The 15,205-nt window shown below is 38.4% G+C and overlaps 1 protein-coding gene across 3 annotated transcripts; it reads right to left on the reverse strand.

The window, feature by feature from the left end:
* Positions 1–854: 854 nt before the first annotated feature.
* On the reverse strand, positions 855–14,764 carry LOC137608467 (calsenilin-like). 3 transcript variants are annotated; one of them, XM_068334862.1, is made up of 9 exons: positions 14,682–14,764; positions 11,112–11,286; positions 6,112–6,236; positions 2,580–2,649; positions 2,141–2,211; positions 1,908–2,015; positions 1,700–1,804; positions 1,548–1,610; positions 855–1,460 (listed from the first exon to the last, which is right to left on the reverse strand). In XM_068334862.1, the coding sequence occupies exons 1-9, from the start codon at positions 14,685–14,687 to the stop codon at positions 1,413–1,415; spliced, it is 771 nt and encodes a 256-aa protein (XP_068190963.1). In that variant the 5' UTR covers positions 14,688–14,764; the 3' UTR covers positions 855–1,412. The 3 variants fall into 3 exon arrangements, with proteins under 3 accessions (XP_068190963.1, XP_068190964.1, XP_068190966.1); XM_068334863.1 differs by having other exon boundaries at positions 11,112–11,311; XM_068334865.1 differs by lacking the exons at positions 11,112–11,286; positions 14,682–14,764 and adding an exon at positions 7,255–7,621.
* Positions 14,765–15,205: the final 441 nt, after the last annotated feature.

Consider the following 15,205-nt stretch of genomic DNA (forward strand, 5'->3'; position numbering starts at 1 on the left):
GGGGGAATAACACAACAACAGCACAATGGAATACAGTACTGCAAATTACACAACTATTTTAGTAATTCATGAGGCAAAAAAAGAGAGTTTCACCTTCAAATCTTGATAATATTTTAATTTATGGAAAAGTGAATTTAAATGAAGTTTAAAAAGTAAATGGCAACTTTTTAAAGGGTTTCTAGAATCAAGATGCAGATGATACACAAAATGAGACTTTGCGTTCATGGATGTGTTCGTCACACAGAACAAGAACAGTGAGTTAAGTGTTACAGGATCAGTGTAAACAAGTCCAGTTTCCAGTAATAGATGGTCTTAAGAATTTTATCCTTTCTTGTGTGAAATTCTAAGACTGCAATGAGATGAGATCTAGATCTAGAACAAGGGAAATGATTGTTGAGGGACAGCCAGACAGACAGAGCACAGAGAAAGGGGGAATATTCTCCCAGGCTAGTCAAAGAAGTTTTGCTTTGTGTTCTGAAGGCAGTAACTCATCTTGAGAACAGAGTTTGAACAATCATCAATTTGTTAAGTATCGCTCTTAATTTGAAATGACACAACCAGTCCTCCTCAAAATTGGAGGCATCCGGCAAACCGCACAGACTGTTAGTTCAGTCATTCATCTTCTTGAAGATGAGATAAAGTTCTTAAAGTTCAAAAGGCACTTCGTCTTTATGGTGCAAAACATGTGAGTGTTCAACATGTAAAGAAATCATTTTTCATCTAGTAATAAGAATTATTTTCATGACCACTGCTTAACAGTTTTTCCAGGATTTTCTAGCTTGAAAACCTATTGTTGACTGTTCTATTTTTTGTACTCATGTTTATCCTGCATTGTTGCACTTTTGAGTTGTGTTTCAAAAATCTAAAGACAAAAGAGAATATATTCAATGTTGTCATCGTGAAGTGAAGGTATATTTTTTATTCCAGCAGGTTTCAAGTCAACACAACAACAACAACAACAGGTGTGACATTTACACCAAAATTACAAACATAGTATTTTTCTTTACAGTATAATACAGTAACAAAGTTTTCTCATTTGCCTAAGATTCAAGGTGGTCGATGATAACGTTTCGTGATCACTGTGGTTTACATCACATGCTGTTAAATGCTGGGCAAGCACTCATGCTCATCTGGCATTCAATGAGGAAGTGTTTTCACATTTTCTAGTATGTAAAGTCAGAACAGCCATGCCACAATTCCTCTTTAAGTGTTTTGGTGAATACCACATATTCTTCTGCCTAGAATGATTTCAAAAGAAAAAAATATATGGTTGCAGTCATATTAAAATATATCAAAAGTGTTGCATGAACTCAGAATTTCTTTTACAGGATGACTGAAGTTATTTCAGGCCCATGCTTGGAACTGGAAGGACGATGTAGCATCGTTGGTTCACGTCCCTCTGTGGTACTAAATTAGATGACGTTCTCAAAGAGCTGCATGGAAGCCATTATGTTCTCATCCTGTGCAGAAAATAAAACAGATGTAAGACAATCATGTTGTGTGTAGCTAGAGCCACACAAAGTCAATCAAACATCATTTGGTTTTACCTTTTGGCAGGTGTCTATGAACTCGTCTATAGTCACCACTCCATCTCTGTTCCTATCCATCTTCTGAAAAACACCAGGTATGTTAAGGCTACAATAATATCTTCAAAATTCAAGGTTTGAGGCAACGTGGTTTAGCCGCAGAGATATCACACCTGGAAGAATTTCTCCACGTGCTCAAAGGGGGAATCATCTCTCACACTGGGTAAGGTATACCTGCCCATCATGTCATAAATGGAGGTCATTATTGCCATCATCTCCTGCAGGAAAACCAGAGACACATGCAGCACATTTGAAAAATTCAGGAACCCGCGGTGGATTATGCCACTTTCCCTCATATGAGAATTTGTTTGTTGAGTGTACCTCTTTAGTAATGTAGCCGTCTTTGTTGATGTCATACAGGTTGAACGCCCAGCGCAGTTTCTCTGTTACAGAACCTCGAAGCAACACAGACAATCCTATGACGAAGTCCTGTGAAAGAAAGAGAAAGATCCAGTGATGACATTCGTTAATAGAGAAACCAGCTCTTAAAACTGAAGCTGACATATATTTAAACTAATATATTTAATTACACTATTATGTAGTCAAGAACTCACCTCAAACCGGATGGAGCCGCTTCTGTCCATGTCAAAAGCGTTGAACAAGAAATGTGCATACATGGTTGCATCTGAGGAAAGATAACAAATACACAGGATGGAAAATGAGAATGAATGGATCTTATTTAAGTGCAATATTTATTTTATACTGAAGGTCATAACTAACTTGATTTGACATCTTTCTCTCCTTGGAAGCTGAAGTCATTCAAGACTGAATAAAGGATTAGCTTTGGTGATGTTTAACTTCCTTAACTCTAATGTCTCTGAGGCTTTGAAGAAAACATTGGAATTAAGTTTGTCATTGCAAATAGTAGCAAGAATTTCAAACAAACAAACAAACAAACAAACAAACACACACACACACACACAAACAAACAAACAAACACTCAAGACAGTCAACATTGCTACTGTAGAAGTTTGCATTAGTTAAATACTATACCTCCTTGTGGGAAGAACTGAGAGTAAATGGTCTTGAAAGTTTCCTCGTCCACAAGCCCACTTGGACATTCCTGTTGAAAGAAAACAAAGAAATTTAAATCAGTACATATATAACAATTAATAGTTCCGAAGTTTCCTAAAGCTTTTAAATATCAATTTTTAGCATTTGGAAAAAAGAGAAGATTAGAAAGATATCTAACTAAAGTGGCGGAGATCAGCAGCACTTTTCTGCTCAAGATGTTGGCTGTAGTTACACGGAGGCTCAGGGATTGTTACAAACATATTATTTATAGAGTTTTAAAAAAAATTAACATAAAACATCAACTCACAAAAATATAACACAGTTCACCATTCAGAAATAAGTAATAGAGCAATAACAACAATCAGTTGCTGTTTTTATTTTTTGAAGGTCTTGTTTTCTTTAACAGCATTTTACTGATCGTAAAAGTGATGTTCATTCTGCAGGGCAACATATCACCACTAGAGAGCACAAAAGGTAAGCTAACAATAAGGGCTTGTTCAGACTGGTCGCCAAAATACGATTTTTAGCCCATCCAGATTGATATTAGATGTCTCTTTTGTAGTCTGAACAGTCACATACCATATGCAATCTGATTTTCTGATTTCAGATTGAAACCACCATCGGAAGGTAGTTTCATATCGGATTTGGACAGATGCAACTTGGTCTGAACAGCTTCAAGCACACCGATCGGATATGCCTGTCCGTGACGTCACTGTACGTGACACAAGAGCAAGGCGCCAGAAGGAATAACATCGTGCATTACAGAGCTGTAAAAAATGGAAGAAGTTGACAATATCTGGTGTGTCTGAGATTTTCTCCACCTCTACCAGACAGTGATACCACCAATACTGTGATACTGTCAAACTCAAGGCCCTGGGGCCAAATGCGGCCCGCAAACAAACAAAGACATTGATTTCTGTTAGGAAGGTTAAAATTAATTTTGACTTTAAAGAGCATGATATCCTTTGACAATATAATGGCATGTGCAACTGTTAAAGTGTCTGTAACAAACTGGTTAATTATTGGATAAAAACTGTCTGTCTGCTGAGGGAGGTTAACATGATAATTGTATTCTTGCGGAGAACACTGGCAAGGAAAACTTCTTGTTTCGACTATCTATGATGTTAACAAACCTTGTTGTTCCTAGGAAGAATGTAAAACATGGTTACGCTCTGGGACTGGGGGTCAAAGTCATTTTCAAAGGGCCAGATGTAACTTATAAATGTACATAGATAGATAGATAGATAGATAGATACTTTATTAATCCCGGAGGAAATTGCATATATCCACTGCTCAGGCATTACTTAACAAATAATACTGGATAAACACCAGGAGAAAAGGAAACACTGACATCACAGGACATACCACAAGACATACATTACACTAACAGACAGGCACATGCAGCACTAACAGGACTTATATACTAAACTATAACTAAAAATATAAACAGTATAAAATTTAAAAATATTACAGTATTAAAATATAAACAGTATAAAATAAAATCTAAACAGTATAAAATTGAATTAAAATATAAAAACAGTATAAAAAATAAATAAATAAATTTTATATATATATATATATATATACAACAGTATAAAATTAAATTTAAATTAAATTTAAATTAAATTAAATCCATTTTCAACCCCGTGCTGACCTCGCCACCTCCCCCCCGCTCCTCCTGAGAGAGTCATTGTACCCCCTGATGGCACGGGGCACGAAGGAGGACCTCAGCCTCTCTGTGGAGGCGCTGTGTGACATGTAACTAAATATAACTCAATGTACTGTAAAATAAATGGAAAATAAATTTAACTACTCCTTGATGTTAAATAACTCTAAATCTAATACTTATTTCAGTTATGAACATTACAGTTGCCCAGAAAAAATATGTTTGTTTGTTTCACTATCATGACATAAAACCTTTTAATTTGGCAGGTTATGAAACACACAGAACTCCATCAATCAAGGATCAAACTATCTAAGTGAATAAAGAAATATCAAACACAAATCAAGCCATTAACCTTTTTCAAAACAATGTTTTTGTGAGAATTAAAATGGGCTGAATTACTACATTGTGGGAAATATAGTTTTTGGTCAAAACACAGGTTTGACCTGTTTATTTATTCCATTTTCCTGGCTTTTCAGATCAGTTTGGTAACTTTCCTTGCTTATATACCGATGCTCAACCAGCAGACGACTGGTTTGCAGAGCTGGTTGCTGCAAACACCAGGACGGAGGATTTTATGGTCGCCTCAGTGCGTTGGTGTAATTCTCATTACTGCCAGGAGGGGGAGACAAAAGCTCCACACTTCAGCTTTAAAGGCACCCTATGCGGATTTTATTAGTGTTTTGTTTATGCTGAACTTTTCTCACCACAACTCATTTTATGTATTGCTAAGATATCTAAGACCTCATAAAACATTCACAAGCTTTGTTTTATGTTTAAAGGCTGCTTTGTTTACATCAGTCTGCTGCTCCTCAGCTTCTCCTCTTAAATGGTATTTGCTTACATTAATGGCTCATTATTGTCATTGGCAATAAACATTACCTGACTCCATAGTCAGAAAAAAAGTACCTCACGTCACTGCCAAATGCATGCATGTGCATTTATGGTTACACTTTATTACTTAACAAAATATTTACCAAAAAACAGGTATCTACTGTATGTATATATGTACAGTATGCATAGTATGTGCTCTGTGGAGTGAAAAGATAATTTCCCCGTTTGGGGACAACAAAGTGTGTTTAATCTTAATCTTACAGTGCTCATTAAAGTATTGATCCACAGCAAAAATAATAGTCAGAATATGCACAAGGCAGACTTCCTATAGTCATGGCACATCTAGCATCAGATTTACACACTCCTCATTTACACATTATTTTAAAAAAATCACTCTAAAAATGTGCTTAAAGTTTTTAAAAAAATATTTCATTCAAACTACTTGGCTCAAGTTAATATTCATCTTAATAGAGGCTCATGTCACATCTTAAAAGCATTTTCCATACATCTTCACAGGGGGCCCTAAAACAAAAAAATTCGATATCAAAGTTCTGTTGAATGAAATGAAGGTTTTCTTGTTTCTTTTAAACTATGACTTAGTGCTTAATTCCTCAGGCATCCACAATGCAATATTTTTGTCTCATATATTAAATCCTCTCAGAAATCCACATTCTATTATTATATATAAGTCTTATTACCCTCATGTGTGGTATTGGTGCTGTATCTCCATACGATACTGTCTATCCTCATTTTGGATGTTATTGTCTGCTGCCTACTCGTGCTCTCTATCTTCTTAGAAGAATGGAGGCTGATAAATTAACAGCTTGATGGCCAGAGTTCAAAGGAATCAGAGATGGGTTTAATATTTGGTCAAGTGCATACATTTATGTCTGTATTCTTTTAATGTGTGCCACTTGCAAACAAGCCACTTCAGATATAACGGCAGAGATAAAGGGTTAATTCTTCCCAAATCAAAAACCTTGGTGAATTTTATTGTGCTGATCGCTGCCGTACGTTTTTGAAGCCTCTATAAAGCGACTGAAGCTCCTTCCTGGTGAACTGTGTCTGCGCTTGGAGCTGGTCGAGGCCCTCGGGTTGGTGACGCACCATGGAGAGTTCAAGGTCACTGTCACAGTTGTCTGTCAGCGGGGGAACAGAGAAAACAAGGGGGAGGAGAGGTGGGAGGAAAAGGGGGAAGAATTGTGGTAGAAAGACAAGAAAGAAAGAGAAAAGAAAGGACAGGAGGGGAGGAGTTGAAAATACCAGAAAATGAAAGTAGATGGAAGGTAGAAAATTACTGGATGTACAGTAAATCAAAAGGCTCACCATCTGAACAGAAAGAATAAACAGGCGGGACAAAAAGGAGAACATATGGGATGGGAAGATGTGACAAAATAAATAGAGGTGTGGAAAAAAAATGATGCAAAAGTGATGCAAAAGCAAAAGAAGAAAGAGAAATTAGAAGGGAACCTAGAAAAAAGCGGCTCCTCCTTTTCTCCTTTTGAAGTCACAAATGTGAAAAAAGCATGAATTTATTTTATTAATGAAATTGTGGATAATCAAAACAGAACAAATAGAAAGTAACTGGCACCTATTAGCAAATGTTAGAATCATTTAGGTGCACCATTGAGTCACAAGACACTGCATCCCAGGTAAATCTTATGCAGCCATAGTTAATCTTATTGGTAATACATTTCTTATACTGAGAAGAAAAAAAAAGAAGGTTGAAGTGGAATAAAATTAAAAACATCTACAGAGATGTCTCAGATGAATGGCGCTAAATAAAAACACCATCAGAGGTACTCACCATCTTTTCAAGAATGAAACGCAAATGGAAAGGTGAAAGAAACGAGGAAGACATCGAGGAAAGGTGATGAAGAAATGAAAGGGAAGAAGAAATTCACACAACTGTTAAAATATTTGACTTGAAAAAACTTGACTGGCGCAGTGAACACATCATTAAAGGTTAAATTAAAGTTTTACTGCCTTTATGAAGAGGAATAAGAATAACAACAACCAAAACTAGTGAGTCCAAATCAGCTTGTGTAAACGTTCCAGCATCACTACTACAGGTAAGGAACTCAAAAAAGAAGATAATTTAGCAGGACTTTTGCTTGAAAGACAAGATTTTAACTAAACTTACATTTTAAGTCTTACCTTCGAGTGACAAGGGCTCCCAAATCCCAAATTGTTTGAGCACGATAATAAACAATCCAATAACAACAATAATGGCAATTATTTCCATGCCATCCAATTCCATTGCTGCCTTGCATCAGACACCGCCTGCACGAAAGCCCCCTTAAAAAAACTTAATGTCAACAAATGCGTTTGTAAAACCGATGCTGAATCTGACCAGCTAGTATCCCGCTGCCAGTCATCTCCCTCCTGCGTTCACTTCCTTTTCTTAATTAGTGTTTTTGTGCAGGCATCAGCTACTCTATTCACTTCTATAAACCCCCGACTTAAACCACTGACCAGTTAGGAAAAAGCCTAAAAGAGTGGCTGCAGAAGTTGCAGGTTCAAAGTCCATCATGTGCTCTTTCAAAGAAATATTTAATTCATTGAGTCTTAATCCCCAAAAATTATCCAAAGCTATCGGAGCTGGCAAAAGATCCATCTCTATTTCTATTCGCCAGCATTTTACATTCTGCACTAGTTCATTTGAGGATCTCTCCCACAACTCCATCAACTCAGTGGCTCCACCCACACTCAGTCCATGTCCACTCTGTGTGTGTGTGTGTGTGTGTGTGTGTGTGTGTGTGTGTGTGTGTGTGTGTGTGTGTGTGTGTTTGTGTGTGTGTGTGTGTGTGTGTGTGTGTGTGTGTGTGTGTGTGGTGAGGGTGGGGGTTATTACTGAAGGAATTTCTTTTACTAATAGTCTGACAGCCCACGCTGTCTTTATTTGCCCAGTCATTTCAAGGATGTATAGCTGTAAAACCAAGCAGGCATTGATCCCCATTTGCTGATGGTTGGGATGTGAACAGCACTTAGAATGAAGGAGCCGGCCCTGCCCTGTGTGGCGCTGCCCAAAGCCACTGGGTTGTTCAGCAGCACACACGGTCAATAACTCATGAGGATTCACTCAGAGCTGAAAAACACCATGACGTTATGAACACTACAGTTAAGAATAGTAACATTAGATTGAATCATTCAATCGACCTGCACGCCTCAGAGGTCAGGTCTCTAAAAAGTTTAACGCGGAATACAGAACTCTGGGAGAGCACCGGAGGTCCTAAACGTCCCGCTACAGGCAGGGCATAGCCGAGTCTGTGGGATTGTGCTGTGCTGAGGATAAATGAGAGTAACACACAATATGAATGTAGTTCACAACTGATGACTCGGCACAATATCATGAACTCAGTTTGACGTGAGTGGAGAGGAAATCAATCTTCAAGAGCTGAAATAGTGGTCTCAGACCAAAGAGAGAAATGGGCCAGAAATGCTTTTGGACAGGCAGGGAGGATCTCAGGTGAAATGGATTCATCTTTAATGTCTACAATAAACCGCAACTGAGACACAGGAAAGGGACACCTCAGCCCAGCTGATGTTGTCTGCATCTGAAATTTGTGCATAGACTTCTAGTTTTCTCTACATGACGTTTTTAGAATGAAATTTACTGAAAGGTGTTCATTAATTGATTTTACCATGATATAAAAGTGCATGAACATATAAATAAATATGAAATAAAATGGTAAAATTATCCATCATTATCAGGACATTTTGTGCTTTTGCCGCGCTGCTCTTCTTCTTCACACATTAGTGGAGCACCTTGTTCTCTCAGACAAAGCGCACCTGTCTCGTGTTGGAGGAAATAAACTGAGATCATAGGATGACGGATCGTCTTCATAAGATGGTACAACTAGTAATCCGTTTGCTGTGAATGGGGATCACTGCAGTGTTTGTGATGTGTCAGTTAATCCTACCTGCGCCAGGCTGAGATATACTCAGCATTACACCAGCATGCAAGATGCATGAGCTCATGTGGAAACTTGCCTGCCATAAAAATAATGCACCATTATACTATTTAATGCACCCTAAGTGCTGAGCTATACCTATTCTTCTATTAAATACAGACAAGAGTGAGATGGCTTAAGCATGCAGAGATGCAGACGGTGCAGCTGAGTCTCATCATCGAGTTTTAATGACTCCAGTGAGAGCGGCATTACAGCTCCGAGCCTGAGGCCATCAATCACAAAATCATCACACAAGTTCTTGTCAGAAACTTCAACACCATTAACTTTACTCTCATCAGTCTTTCTTCTTTGCACACAGAAAATAGGAACCTTTGCCCTTTTTGTGCTGTGACAAGTTAACATCACTGAAGCTGCAGAGACAGTTTGGACCAAATCACTTCAAAAAAGGAAAAAAGAAGAGGAAATGATGCACGGTGACTTTATGCAAACATAAAAATATGATGGAATTATTTATTTGACGATGATAGTGTCACGTTTCTTTGGTCACAGGAAAAAATCAAGCAATTCCTTTGAATCCAGACTGTATTGTAATAGGGAGCTGGGAGATGCTCTCCATTAAACTGAATAAACTCCAGAGTTTGTTTTAAAAAAATAAATGAAAGGGTTTTATATTAATGTTTGTTCAATTCCTATGAAAAGACAAATTATAAATATTTTGATGATACAAAAACATGACCAAGACATTTTTAGTGCTGTAGTTGCTTAAATTATGATAATTTAATTCAGGACAAAACCCAGTTTTCTATTTTCATACGACACAAACTACCCTGTCTAAATTTGCAAATAAACGCATGCATGCACACACACACATGTGTGCACGCGCACGCAGGTACAAACACACTGGTGCATTTTATACCTTGAGTAAACATTTAAGTTGCATCAAGAACCCCAAAATTTAATCAGCAACTTCCATCATTTAAAAAATTTAGAATATTTCTTTCTGTGATCATGTTTCTAGAAACCACAACAATTTTTTAAAATTTTATTCTGTTGTTCTAAAAGGAATGAACGCAGGAGACATTCAGATGACGTAACGTCTTCTAACCAGTAGATGGCGATCAAGGTAAGGATTTATGTCTAAAGCTACACGTTTGCATTTAAATAAATAAACAATCCTCATCTTAATGGATGAAAATAACACGATGCTTTATTATGTTTTGACTTTGTAGAATGAAGCTGTTACAGCATGTAGATTCATAGGCGTACATTTAAATGCATCAGAAATAAGAGGCCCATAATGTTTCCTTTCTGACGTCCAAACAGGGGATGGGATATATTTAACTGGAATAATGAACCTGTTTAAAAGGCTAAATACATCAGCCATCAGAACAGTTGTTTTGCTACCGTCCTCATCGATGTGATTTCCTCGGCAAGCTGCCATCTGGATGCTGGATGCAGTAAATCGCTCTGGGATGACAGCAGCAGGTCATTTTTGGAAACAGACACTGTCTGCTCATCACAACCGGATTGAGGAATCAGATTAAAGTAATCCACAAGGCAACTCTGTTCCCAGGTTAGGTCAAGTATATGCAATGTTGCTTTGACAGGTCGTACAAATGTCTGTCTGGATTGTCAAGTGCCTGCACTGGGCTGACAGCCTGCACAGAAGTGCAATGTCAATAATTTAGACCAACCAAGCAAACAGGGGTATGTAGCGGCAGTTAGCGGAAGAAGCCGTGGTCTTCATCTTAAAAATCTGCCGCTTCTTCTTCTAGATACTGTACATAAGTGTGATTTCATAATCTTAGGGTGAAAATTTTGACTGATGAGCCTCTAAAACAAAGTGAAGCCAGATGTTTGAGCTGCTCCCACAGAGGAGAAGCCCAGAAGGGCAAGAACATCCAGCACATATACACTATAGATGTGGAAGATGCTTTAAAATTCATGTATTCTGTATAGCAGGAGATTGAAGGCCTGCCCTCCCTGTGTCTCCCTCCTTCTCCTCCCTTCTCTCCTCTACCCCTCTGCTGTCACACACAACAGACTAGTCCTCCAACAGATGGAGGGCGAGTCTGTGTGTTAGTCCTCGCGTGCTTTTACCTGGCCCTTGTTGCGTGGTGCTGGCAATAATCCACTTGACAAGACAGCACTTCATCAGAGATTTACGAGAGAGCCGCGGTTTCTGCCATTTGGAGCCCTCTGTCTGTCCGCCTGGATTTGGATCTTTCCCGTTGGCATCGGGCAGCAGACCACCATCCACCGCCTTCTCATCAGCCTGAAGGAGGCAGAGAAAGATGTTCCTTTGAGACACAAAAGACCAGCTCTTTACACAGCGAGGGCAGATACTTTCATCCTGTACTTTATACGTTCCCACAGTGGGTAACCAAACCACTTGCAGGCAAGACTACAAGCTCTCCTCAGGAAGAGATGAGATTTTTAGACTTAAATTAGGAGTAAAATGAATCTTTGGGCTAACTTAGTTCTGGATTAGATTTAATCTTTGCAAATGAAAATCTGGATCTCACAATAAAACAGTTTGGGTAAATCAGTGGCCAAATTGCATGCATTTATTTTGAAGGCAACCCATCAGAATGTGTTTTATAAGCACCTATGTTTAAATATTGAGGTAAAGGAAATGAATTTCAGTGGCTCAGCTGACACTGAACAGTTCAAGTAAGATATATTTCTCCTTGTGTGTAATATACTTCTTTATTCACTCTAAATATTTCTATGTCTGCCTGAAACAGACTAAATAATATCTTATTGAAAAATATGGATGTCATCTGATCTTGTCTTTTACTCAGTATTTATACCTTCAAATGATACAATAATTTAATTATGTGCACAAAAATTCACTTCAATATCTTTCAATGAATTAATTACTTGATATGTCAAATTGATATTGACATGCACAAAGTATTTATTCCCATCCTGAATTATTTTATTTAGAAAAGATCTGAGCAACTCCATTGCATCTCATTTAGACACTAAAGATGCTGCAGCAATAGATTGAGTGGAGATGAATCAAGTTGTATTGTTGCAGGCTAATGTCGACTCACATACACACGCACACGCACGCATGCACGCACACACACACACACACACACACACACACACACACACACACACACACACACACACACACACACACACACACACACACACACACACACACACACACACACCAACGGGTGCTGTCAGCCTGAGGCCATGAAGTTCCCAGCTTCCTTACATGACTCTTGAAGGAGCTGCAGGATTCTTGGTGGTAAAGATGGGCGTAAAAAAAAAAAGCAGGACTGAAGAATGAATGAGATCAATACTCAGTTGGCAAGTCTCGTCTTTGTCTCGCCTGTCCTGGCAGCAGACTTTTCTATACTTTCCTGAGACGTTGAGCAGACTTTGCCCTTCGGCATTTTTGGCAAAATTCCTCCTGTGCTTCAATGGCCTCAGTCTCTGCCCTTGACTCTATCTCTTCATCATGTAGTCAGATGAGCAAGTCCAGCCCCAAAGTTTCCCACTGGACACCGTCCTTTTCCTTCTTCTATGCCAGTTACCTGCTGAGATCTCCTTCTTAGATCATCCAAGTTTCCTTATGACCTTTGACTATCACAAATTTATCCACCTCTGCCAGGAATCACGATTCCTCCCCCTGTAAGATTTGGTTATACTCCAATATTTCCATGTGGAAACCTTTGTTTTAAGCTCTGTATTGAGCACCTGGGATCAACCGAGGGCTTATCTCAATGTTTTGTATGTCACGCTCGGTTTTGGCCCTCAGGCCCAGAGCGACTGGAGAGATTCTGCATGTTTTTGAGAGAGATATTTCTCCTGTTTGAGCTCAACAGCAGGAATATTTTAATATCGCTGTTCAATGATGATCAGTTTACATCGCTGTGTAAAGTTCTCATCTTTATAAAGATCAAGAAATATCAACGAGGCACAGTTTCTGGAGACAGAGAGAGAAAAAACAGAGAGAGAGAAGAGAGAGAAACAGAGAATCCAATATTCTTGTATCATGAGCACTTATGAGAATAGGGACATACCGCCTCTCTTGTTTCCAGTTATTTGAACTATCACATAACATCTTCTCATCTCACACTGGATGCACATTCAGTGTTTCTATACTCAGATTAATATTTCAGGGATGATGAAGCTGTAAATGTGTCTCAGATTATAACTGTGCTGCTCTCAGGTTTTCTGCCATTGGTTTTCTTTCCATTTGTGACATTTAGTTTTCTCCATTGACGCATCATTAAATTTCACATATTTGTTGATGTGTTCTTTTGGTCCCAGTACCCACTTTAGTTTTATAATGTCATATCTGTTCTGTTAAATATTCAGCCCTTAATTTATATTTTCTTTTTTTCACTTTTTCTGCATTTGTAGCTGTAATCTTTAAAAACCGTTCTCTGAATACTCTTGACTCCCTTTTCCTTGTTGTTTCCTTGCTCCACGCGTTATAAATAAAAGAACGTTCTGTAAGACATGGTGAATGTAATGTAAAGGACTTGACAGGGCTTCTATCTGGGGAGCTCCTCTGACCTATGTTTGTACGATGGGATACCGGAGTATACAGAGCGTTGACAATATCGCTAAAAAATTCACACTCCTTTAAACGGCATAAATAATAAATCATGAACACCTGCCACATAGAGACGAACAATGAAGACTATTACTAAAAGGCTGACACTTGGATCATGTTGGATCGTCCAACAACCAAGCTGCAAATCTCTGCTGAACAAACTCTGTTTCCCCTTTATGTCATTGAACCTACAATTTCCATAACGTGTCTCCACATTAAAATTTGGAATTGCACTGGATCATCAATAATTTCATGGTTATTCAGTATTTCTCAACTGGATCTAGAATATTACTCGGATCCAGATGATTAATGGACCTTTAAGATGATGCCCCACTGCCCTGACATGCTGTGCTGCATCTGGAGGTCATTCTGAAAATATTGTCATTTTCTTGTATGCAATAACCATGAAGGAAGACAACAAAAAACATAGTCATTTTCCTGATCAGTAATGTTAATACTCTCCTCAAAAATAATACAGATACAGAAGGCGATGTGATAGTCAAAATTTGGTCTGTTCCTTTGGTCATACCTTGTCTATGCAAAAAATGTCACAAAAATCTGTTCAGAATTGTTTGTGTAATCCTGCTAACAGCCAAACAAACAAGCAAGCGGCAGAGACGTGACCTCCTTGATGAAGGTATGAAATGAAATAATGCATTTCCATAGATTAAAGTAACTAAAGGTATTATTTAGCGAACACCAGCTGCACCATGAAAACGATGCTTTTACTGTAAAAATCATGACGTCCACTCCATTCTTCTTTTTCTGTGTATCATTTACATAAATGCCATCCACATACAGCATATATTGCAGGTTTTGATATCTGATATTTTAGTGAAAGCTAAAATACTTTAATTTAGTACTTGTGATTATCTTTGCACCACTATCTATAAAATAGACGAGTATTTTCTGTTTTGGAGATGAAAACTGATTTTACCTTGTAGACTTTTTAGACAACTGTAGTACTAAGAACACAGTAAGTTTGCTGCATACAGGATAAGTGTTCACAATATTATTACCATAATTAATGAGCCTGCATGCTGGTCTCTTCCAGCAAGAACTAAATAGAAACATAAGAAATGTTTTACCTGCATTGCGTCTGGATTCGGGTCGCTTTTCAGAAATAATGCTGCAAATCTTCTCCGTTCACGCTTCTGCTCCACGAGCGACCCTGATGAGATGTGCGGCAGCTTCCACAGAGGAGAAAAGAGCAGCTCCACGACGTGGAGGAGGAGCAGAGCAGAGGAGGAACGCGACAGGAGCGCAATCCTCTCAGACAGACGCACGAACCTGCGGAACCCACAGGAGCGCCGTGCGCCCCCGCGGACGCGCTGATAGATGGTCCCAACAAGTGAAGAGGAGGCGAGCAATTTTTGTGATGAGGTGTTCACTTCGTGGATGTGTTATTACAAGTACTAGACGTATTACAACCTGTAATGACGTTGAATCAGACAAGCGCCAACAGACGGACTCTGTTGTCTCTTACTGACACACAGTACTTTCTTATAGGGTCTGCGTTCTTAGCTGCCTAGAATACTACTACTACTACTACTACTACTAATAATAATAATATTAATTTATTATTATTATTATTATTATTATTATTATTATT

This window comes from Antennarius striatus, chromosome 15 (assembly GCF_040054535.1).
Source record: "Antennarius striatus isolate MH-2024 chromosome 15, ASM4005453v1, whole genome shotgun sequence".
Taxonomy (NCBI): domain Eukaryota; kingdom Metazoa; phylum Chordata; class Actinopteri; order Lophiiformes; family Antennariidae; genus Antennarius; species Antennarius striatus.

Coding starts and splice junctions, on each gene's coding strand:
- LOC137608467 (XM_068334862.1), bottom strand. Junction 6,237..11,111: donor CACCACGCAACAAGGGCCAG/GTAAAAGCACGC, acceptor CCCCGCTGACAG/ACAACTGTGACAGTGACCTT. Junction 2,212..2,579: donor TCAGTTCTTCCCACAAGGAG/GTATAGTATTTA, acceptor ATCTTTCCTCAG/ATGCAACCATGTATGCACAT.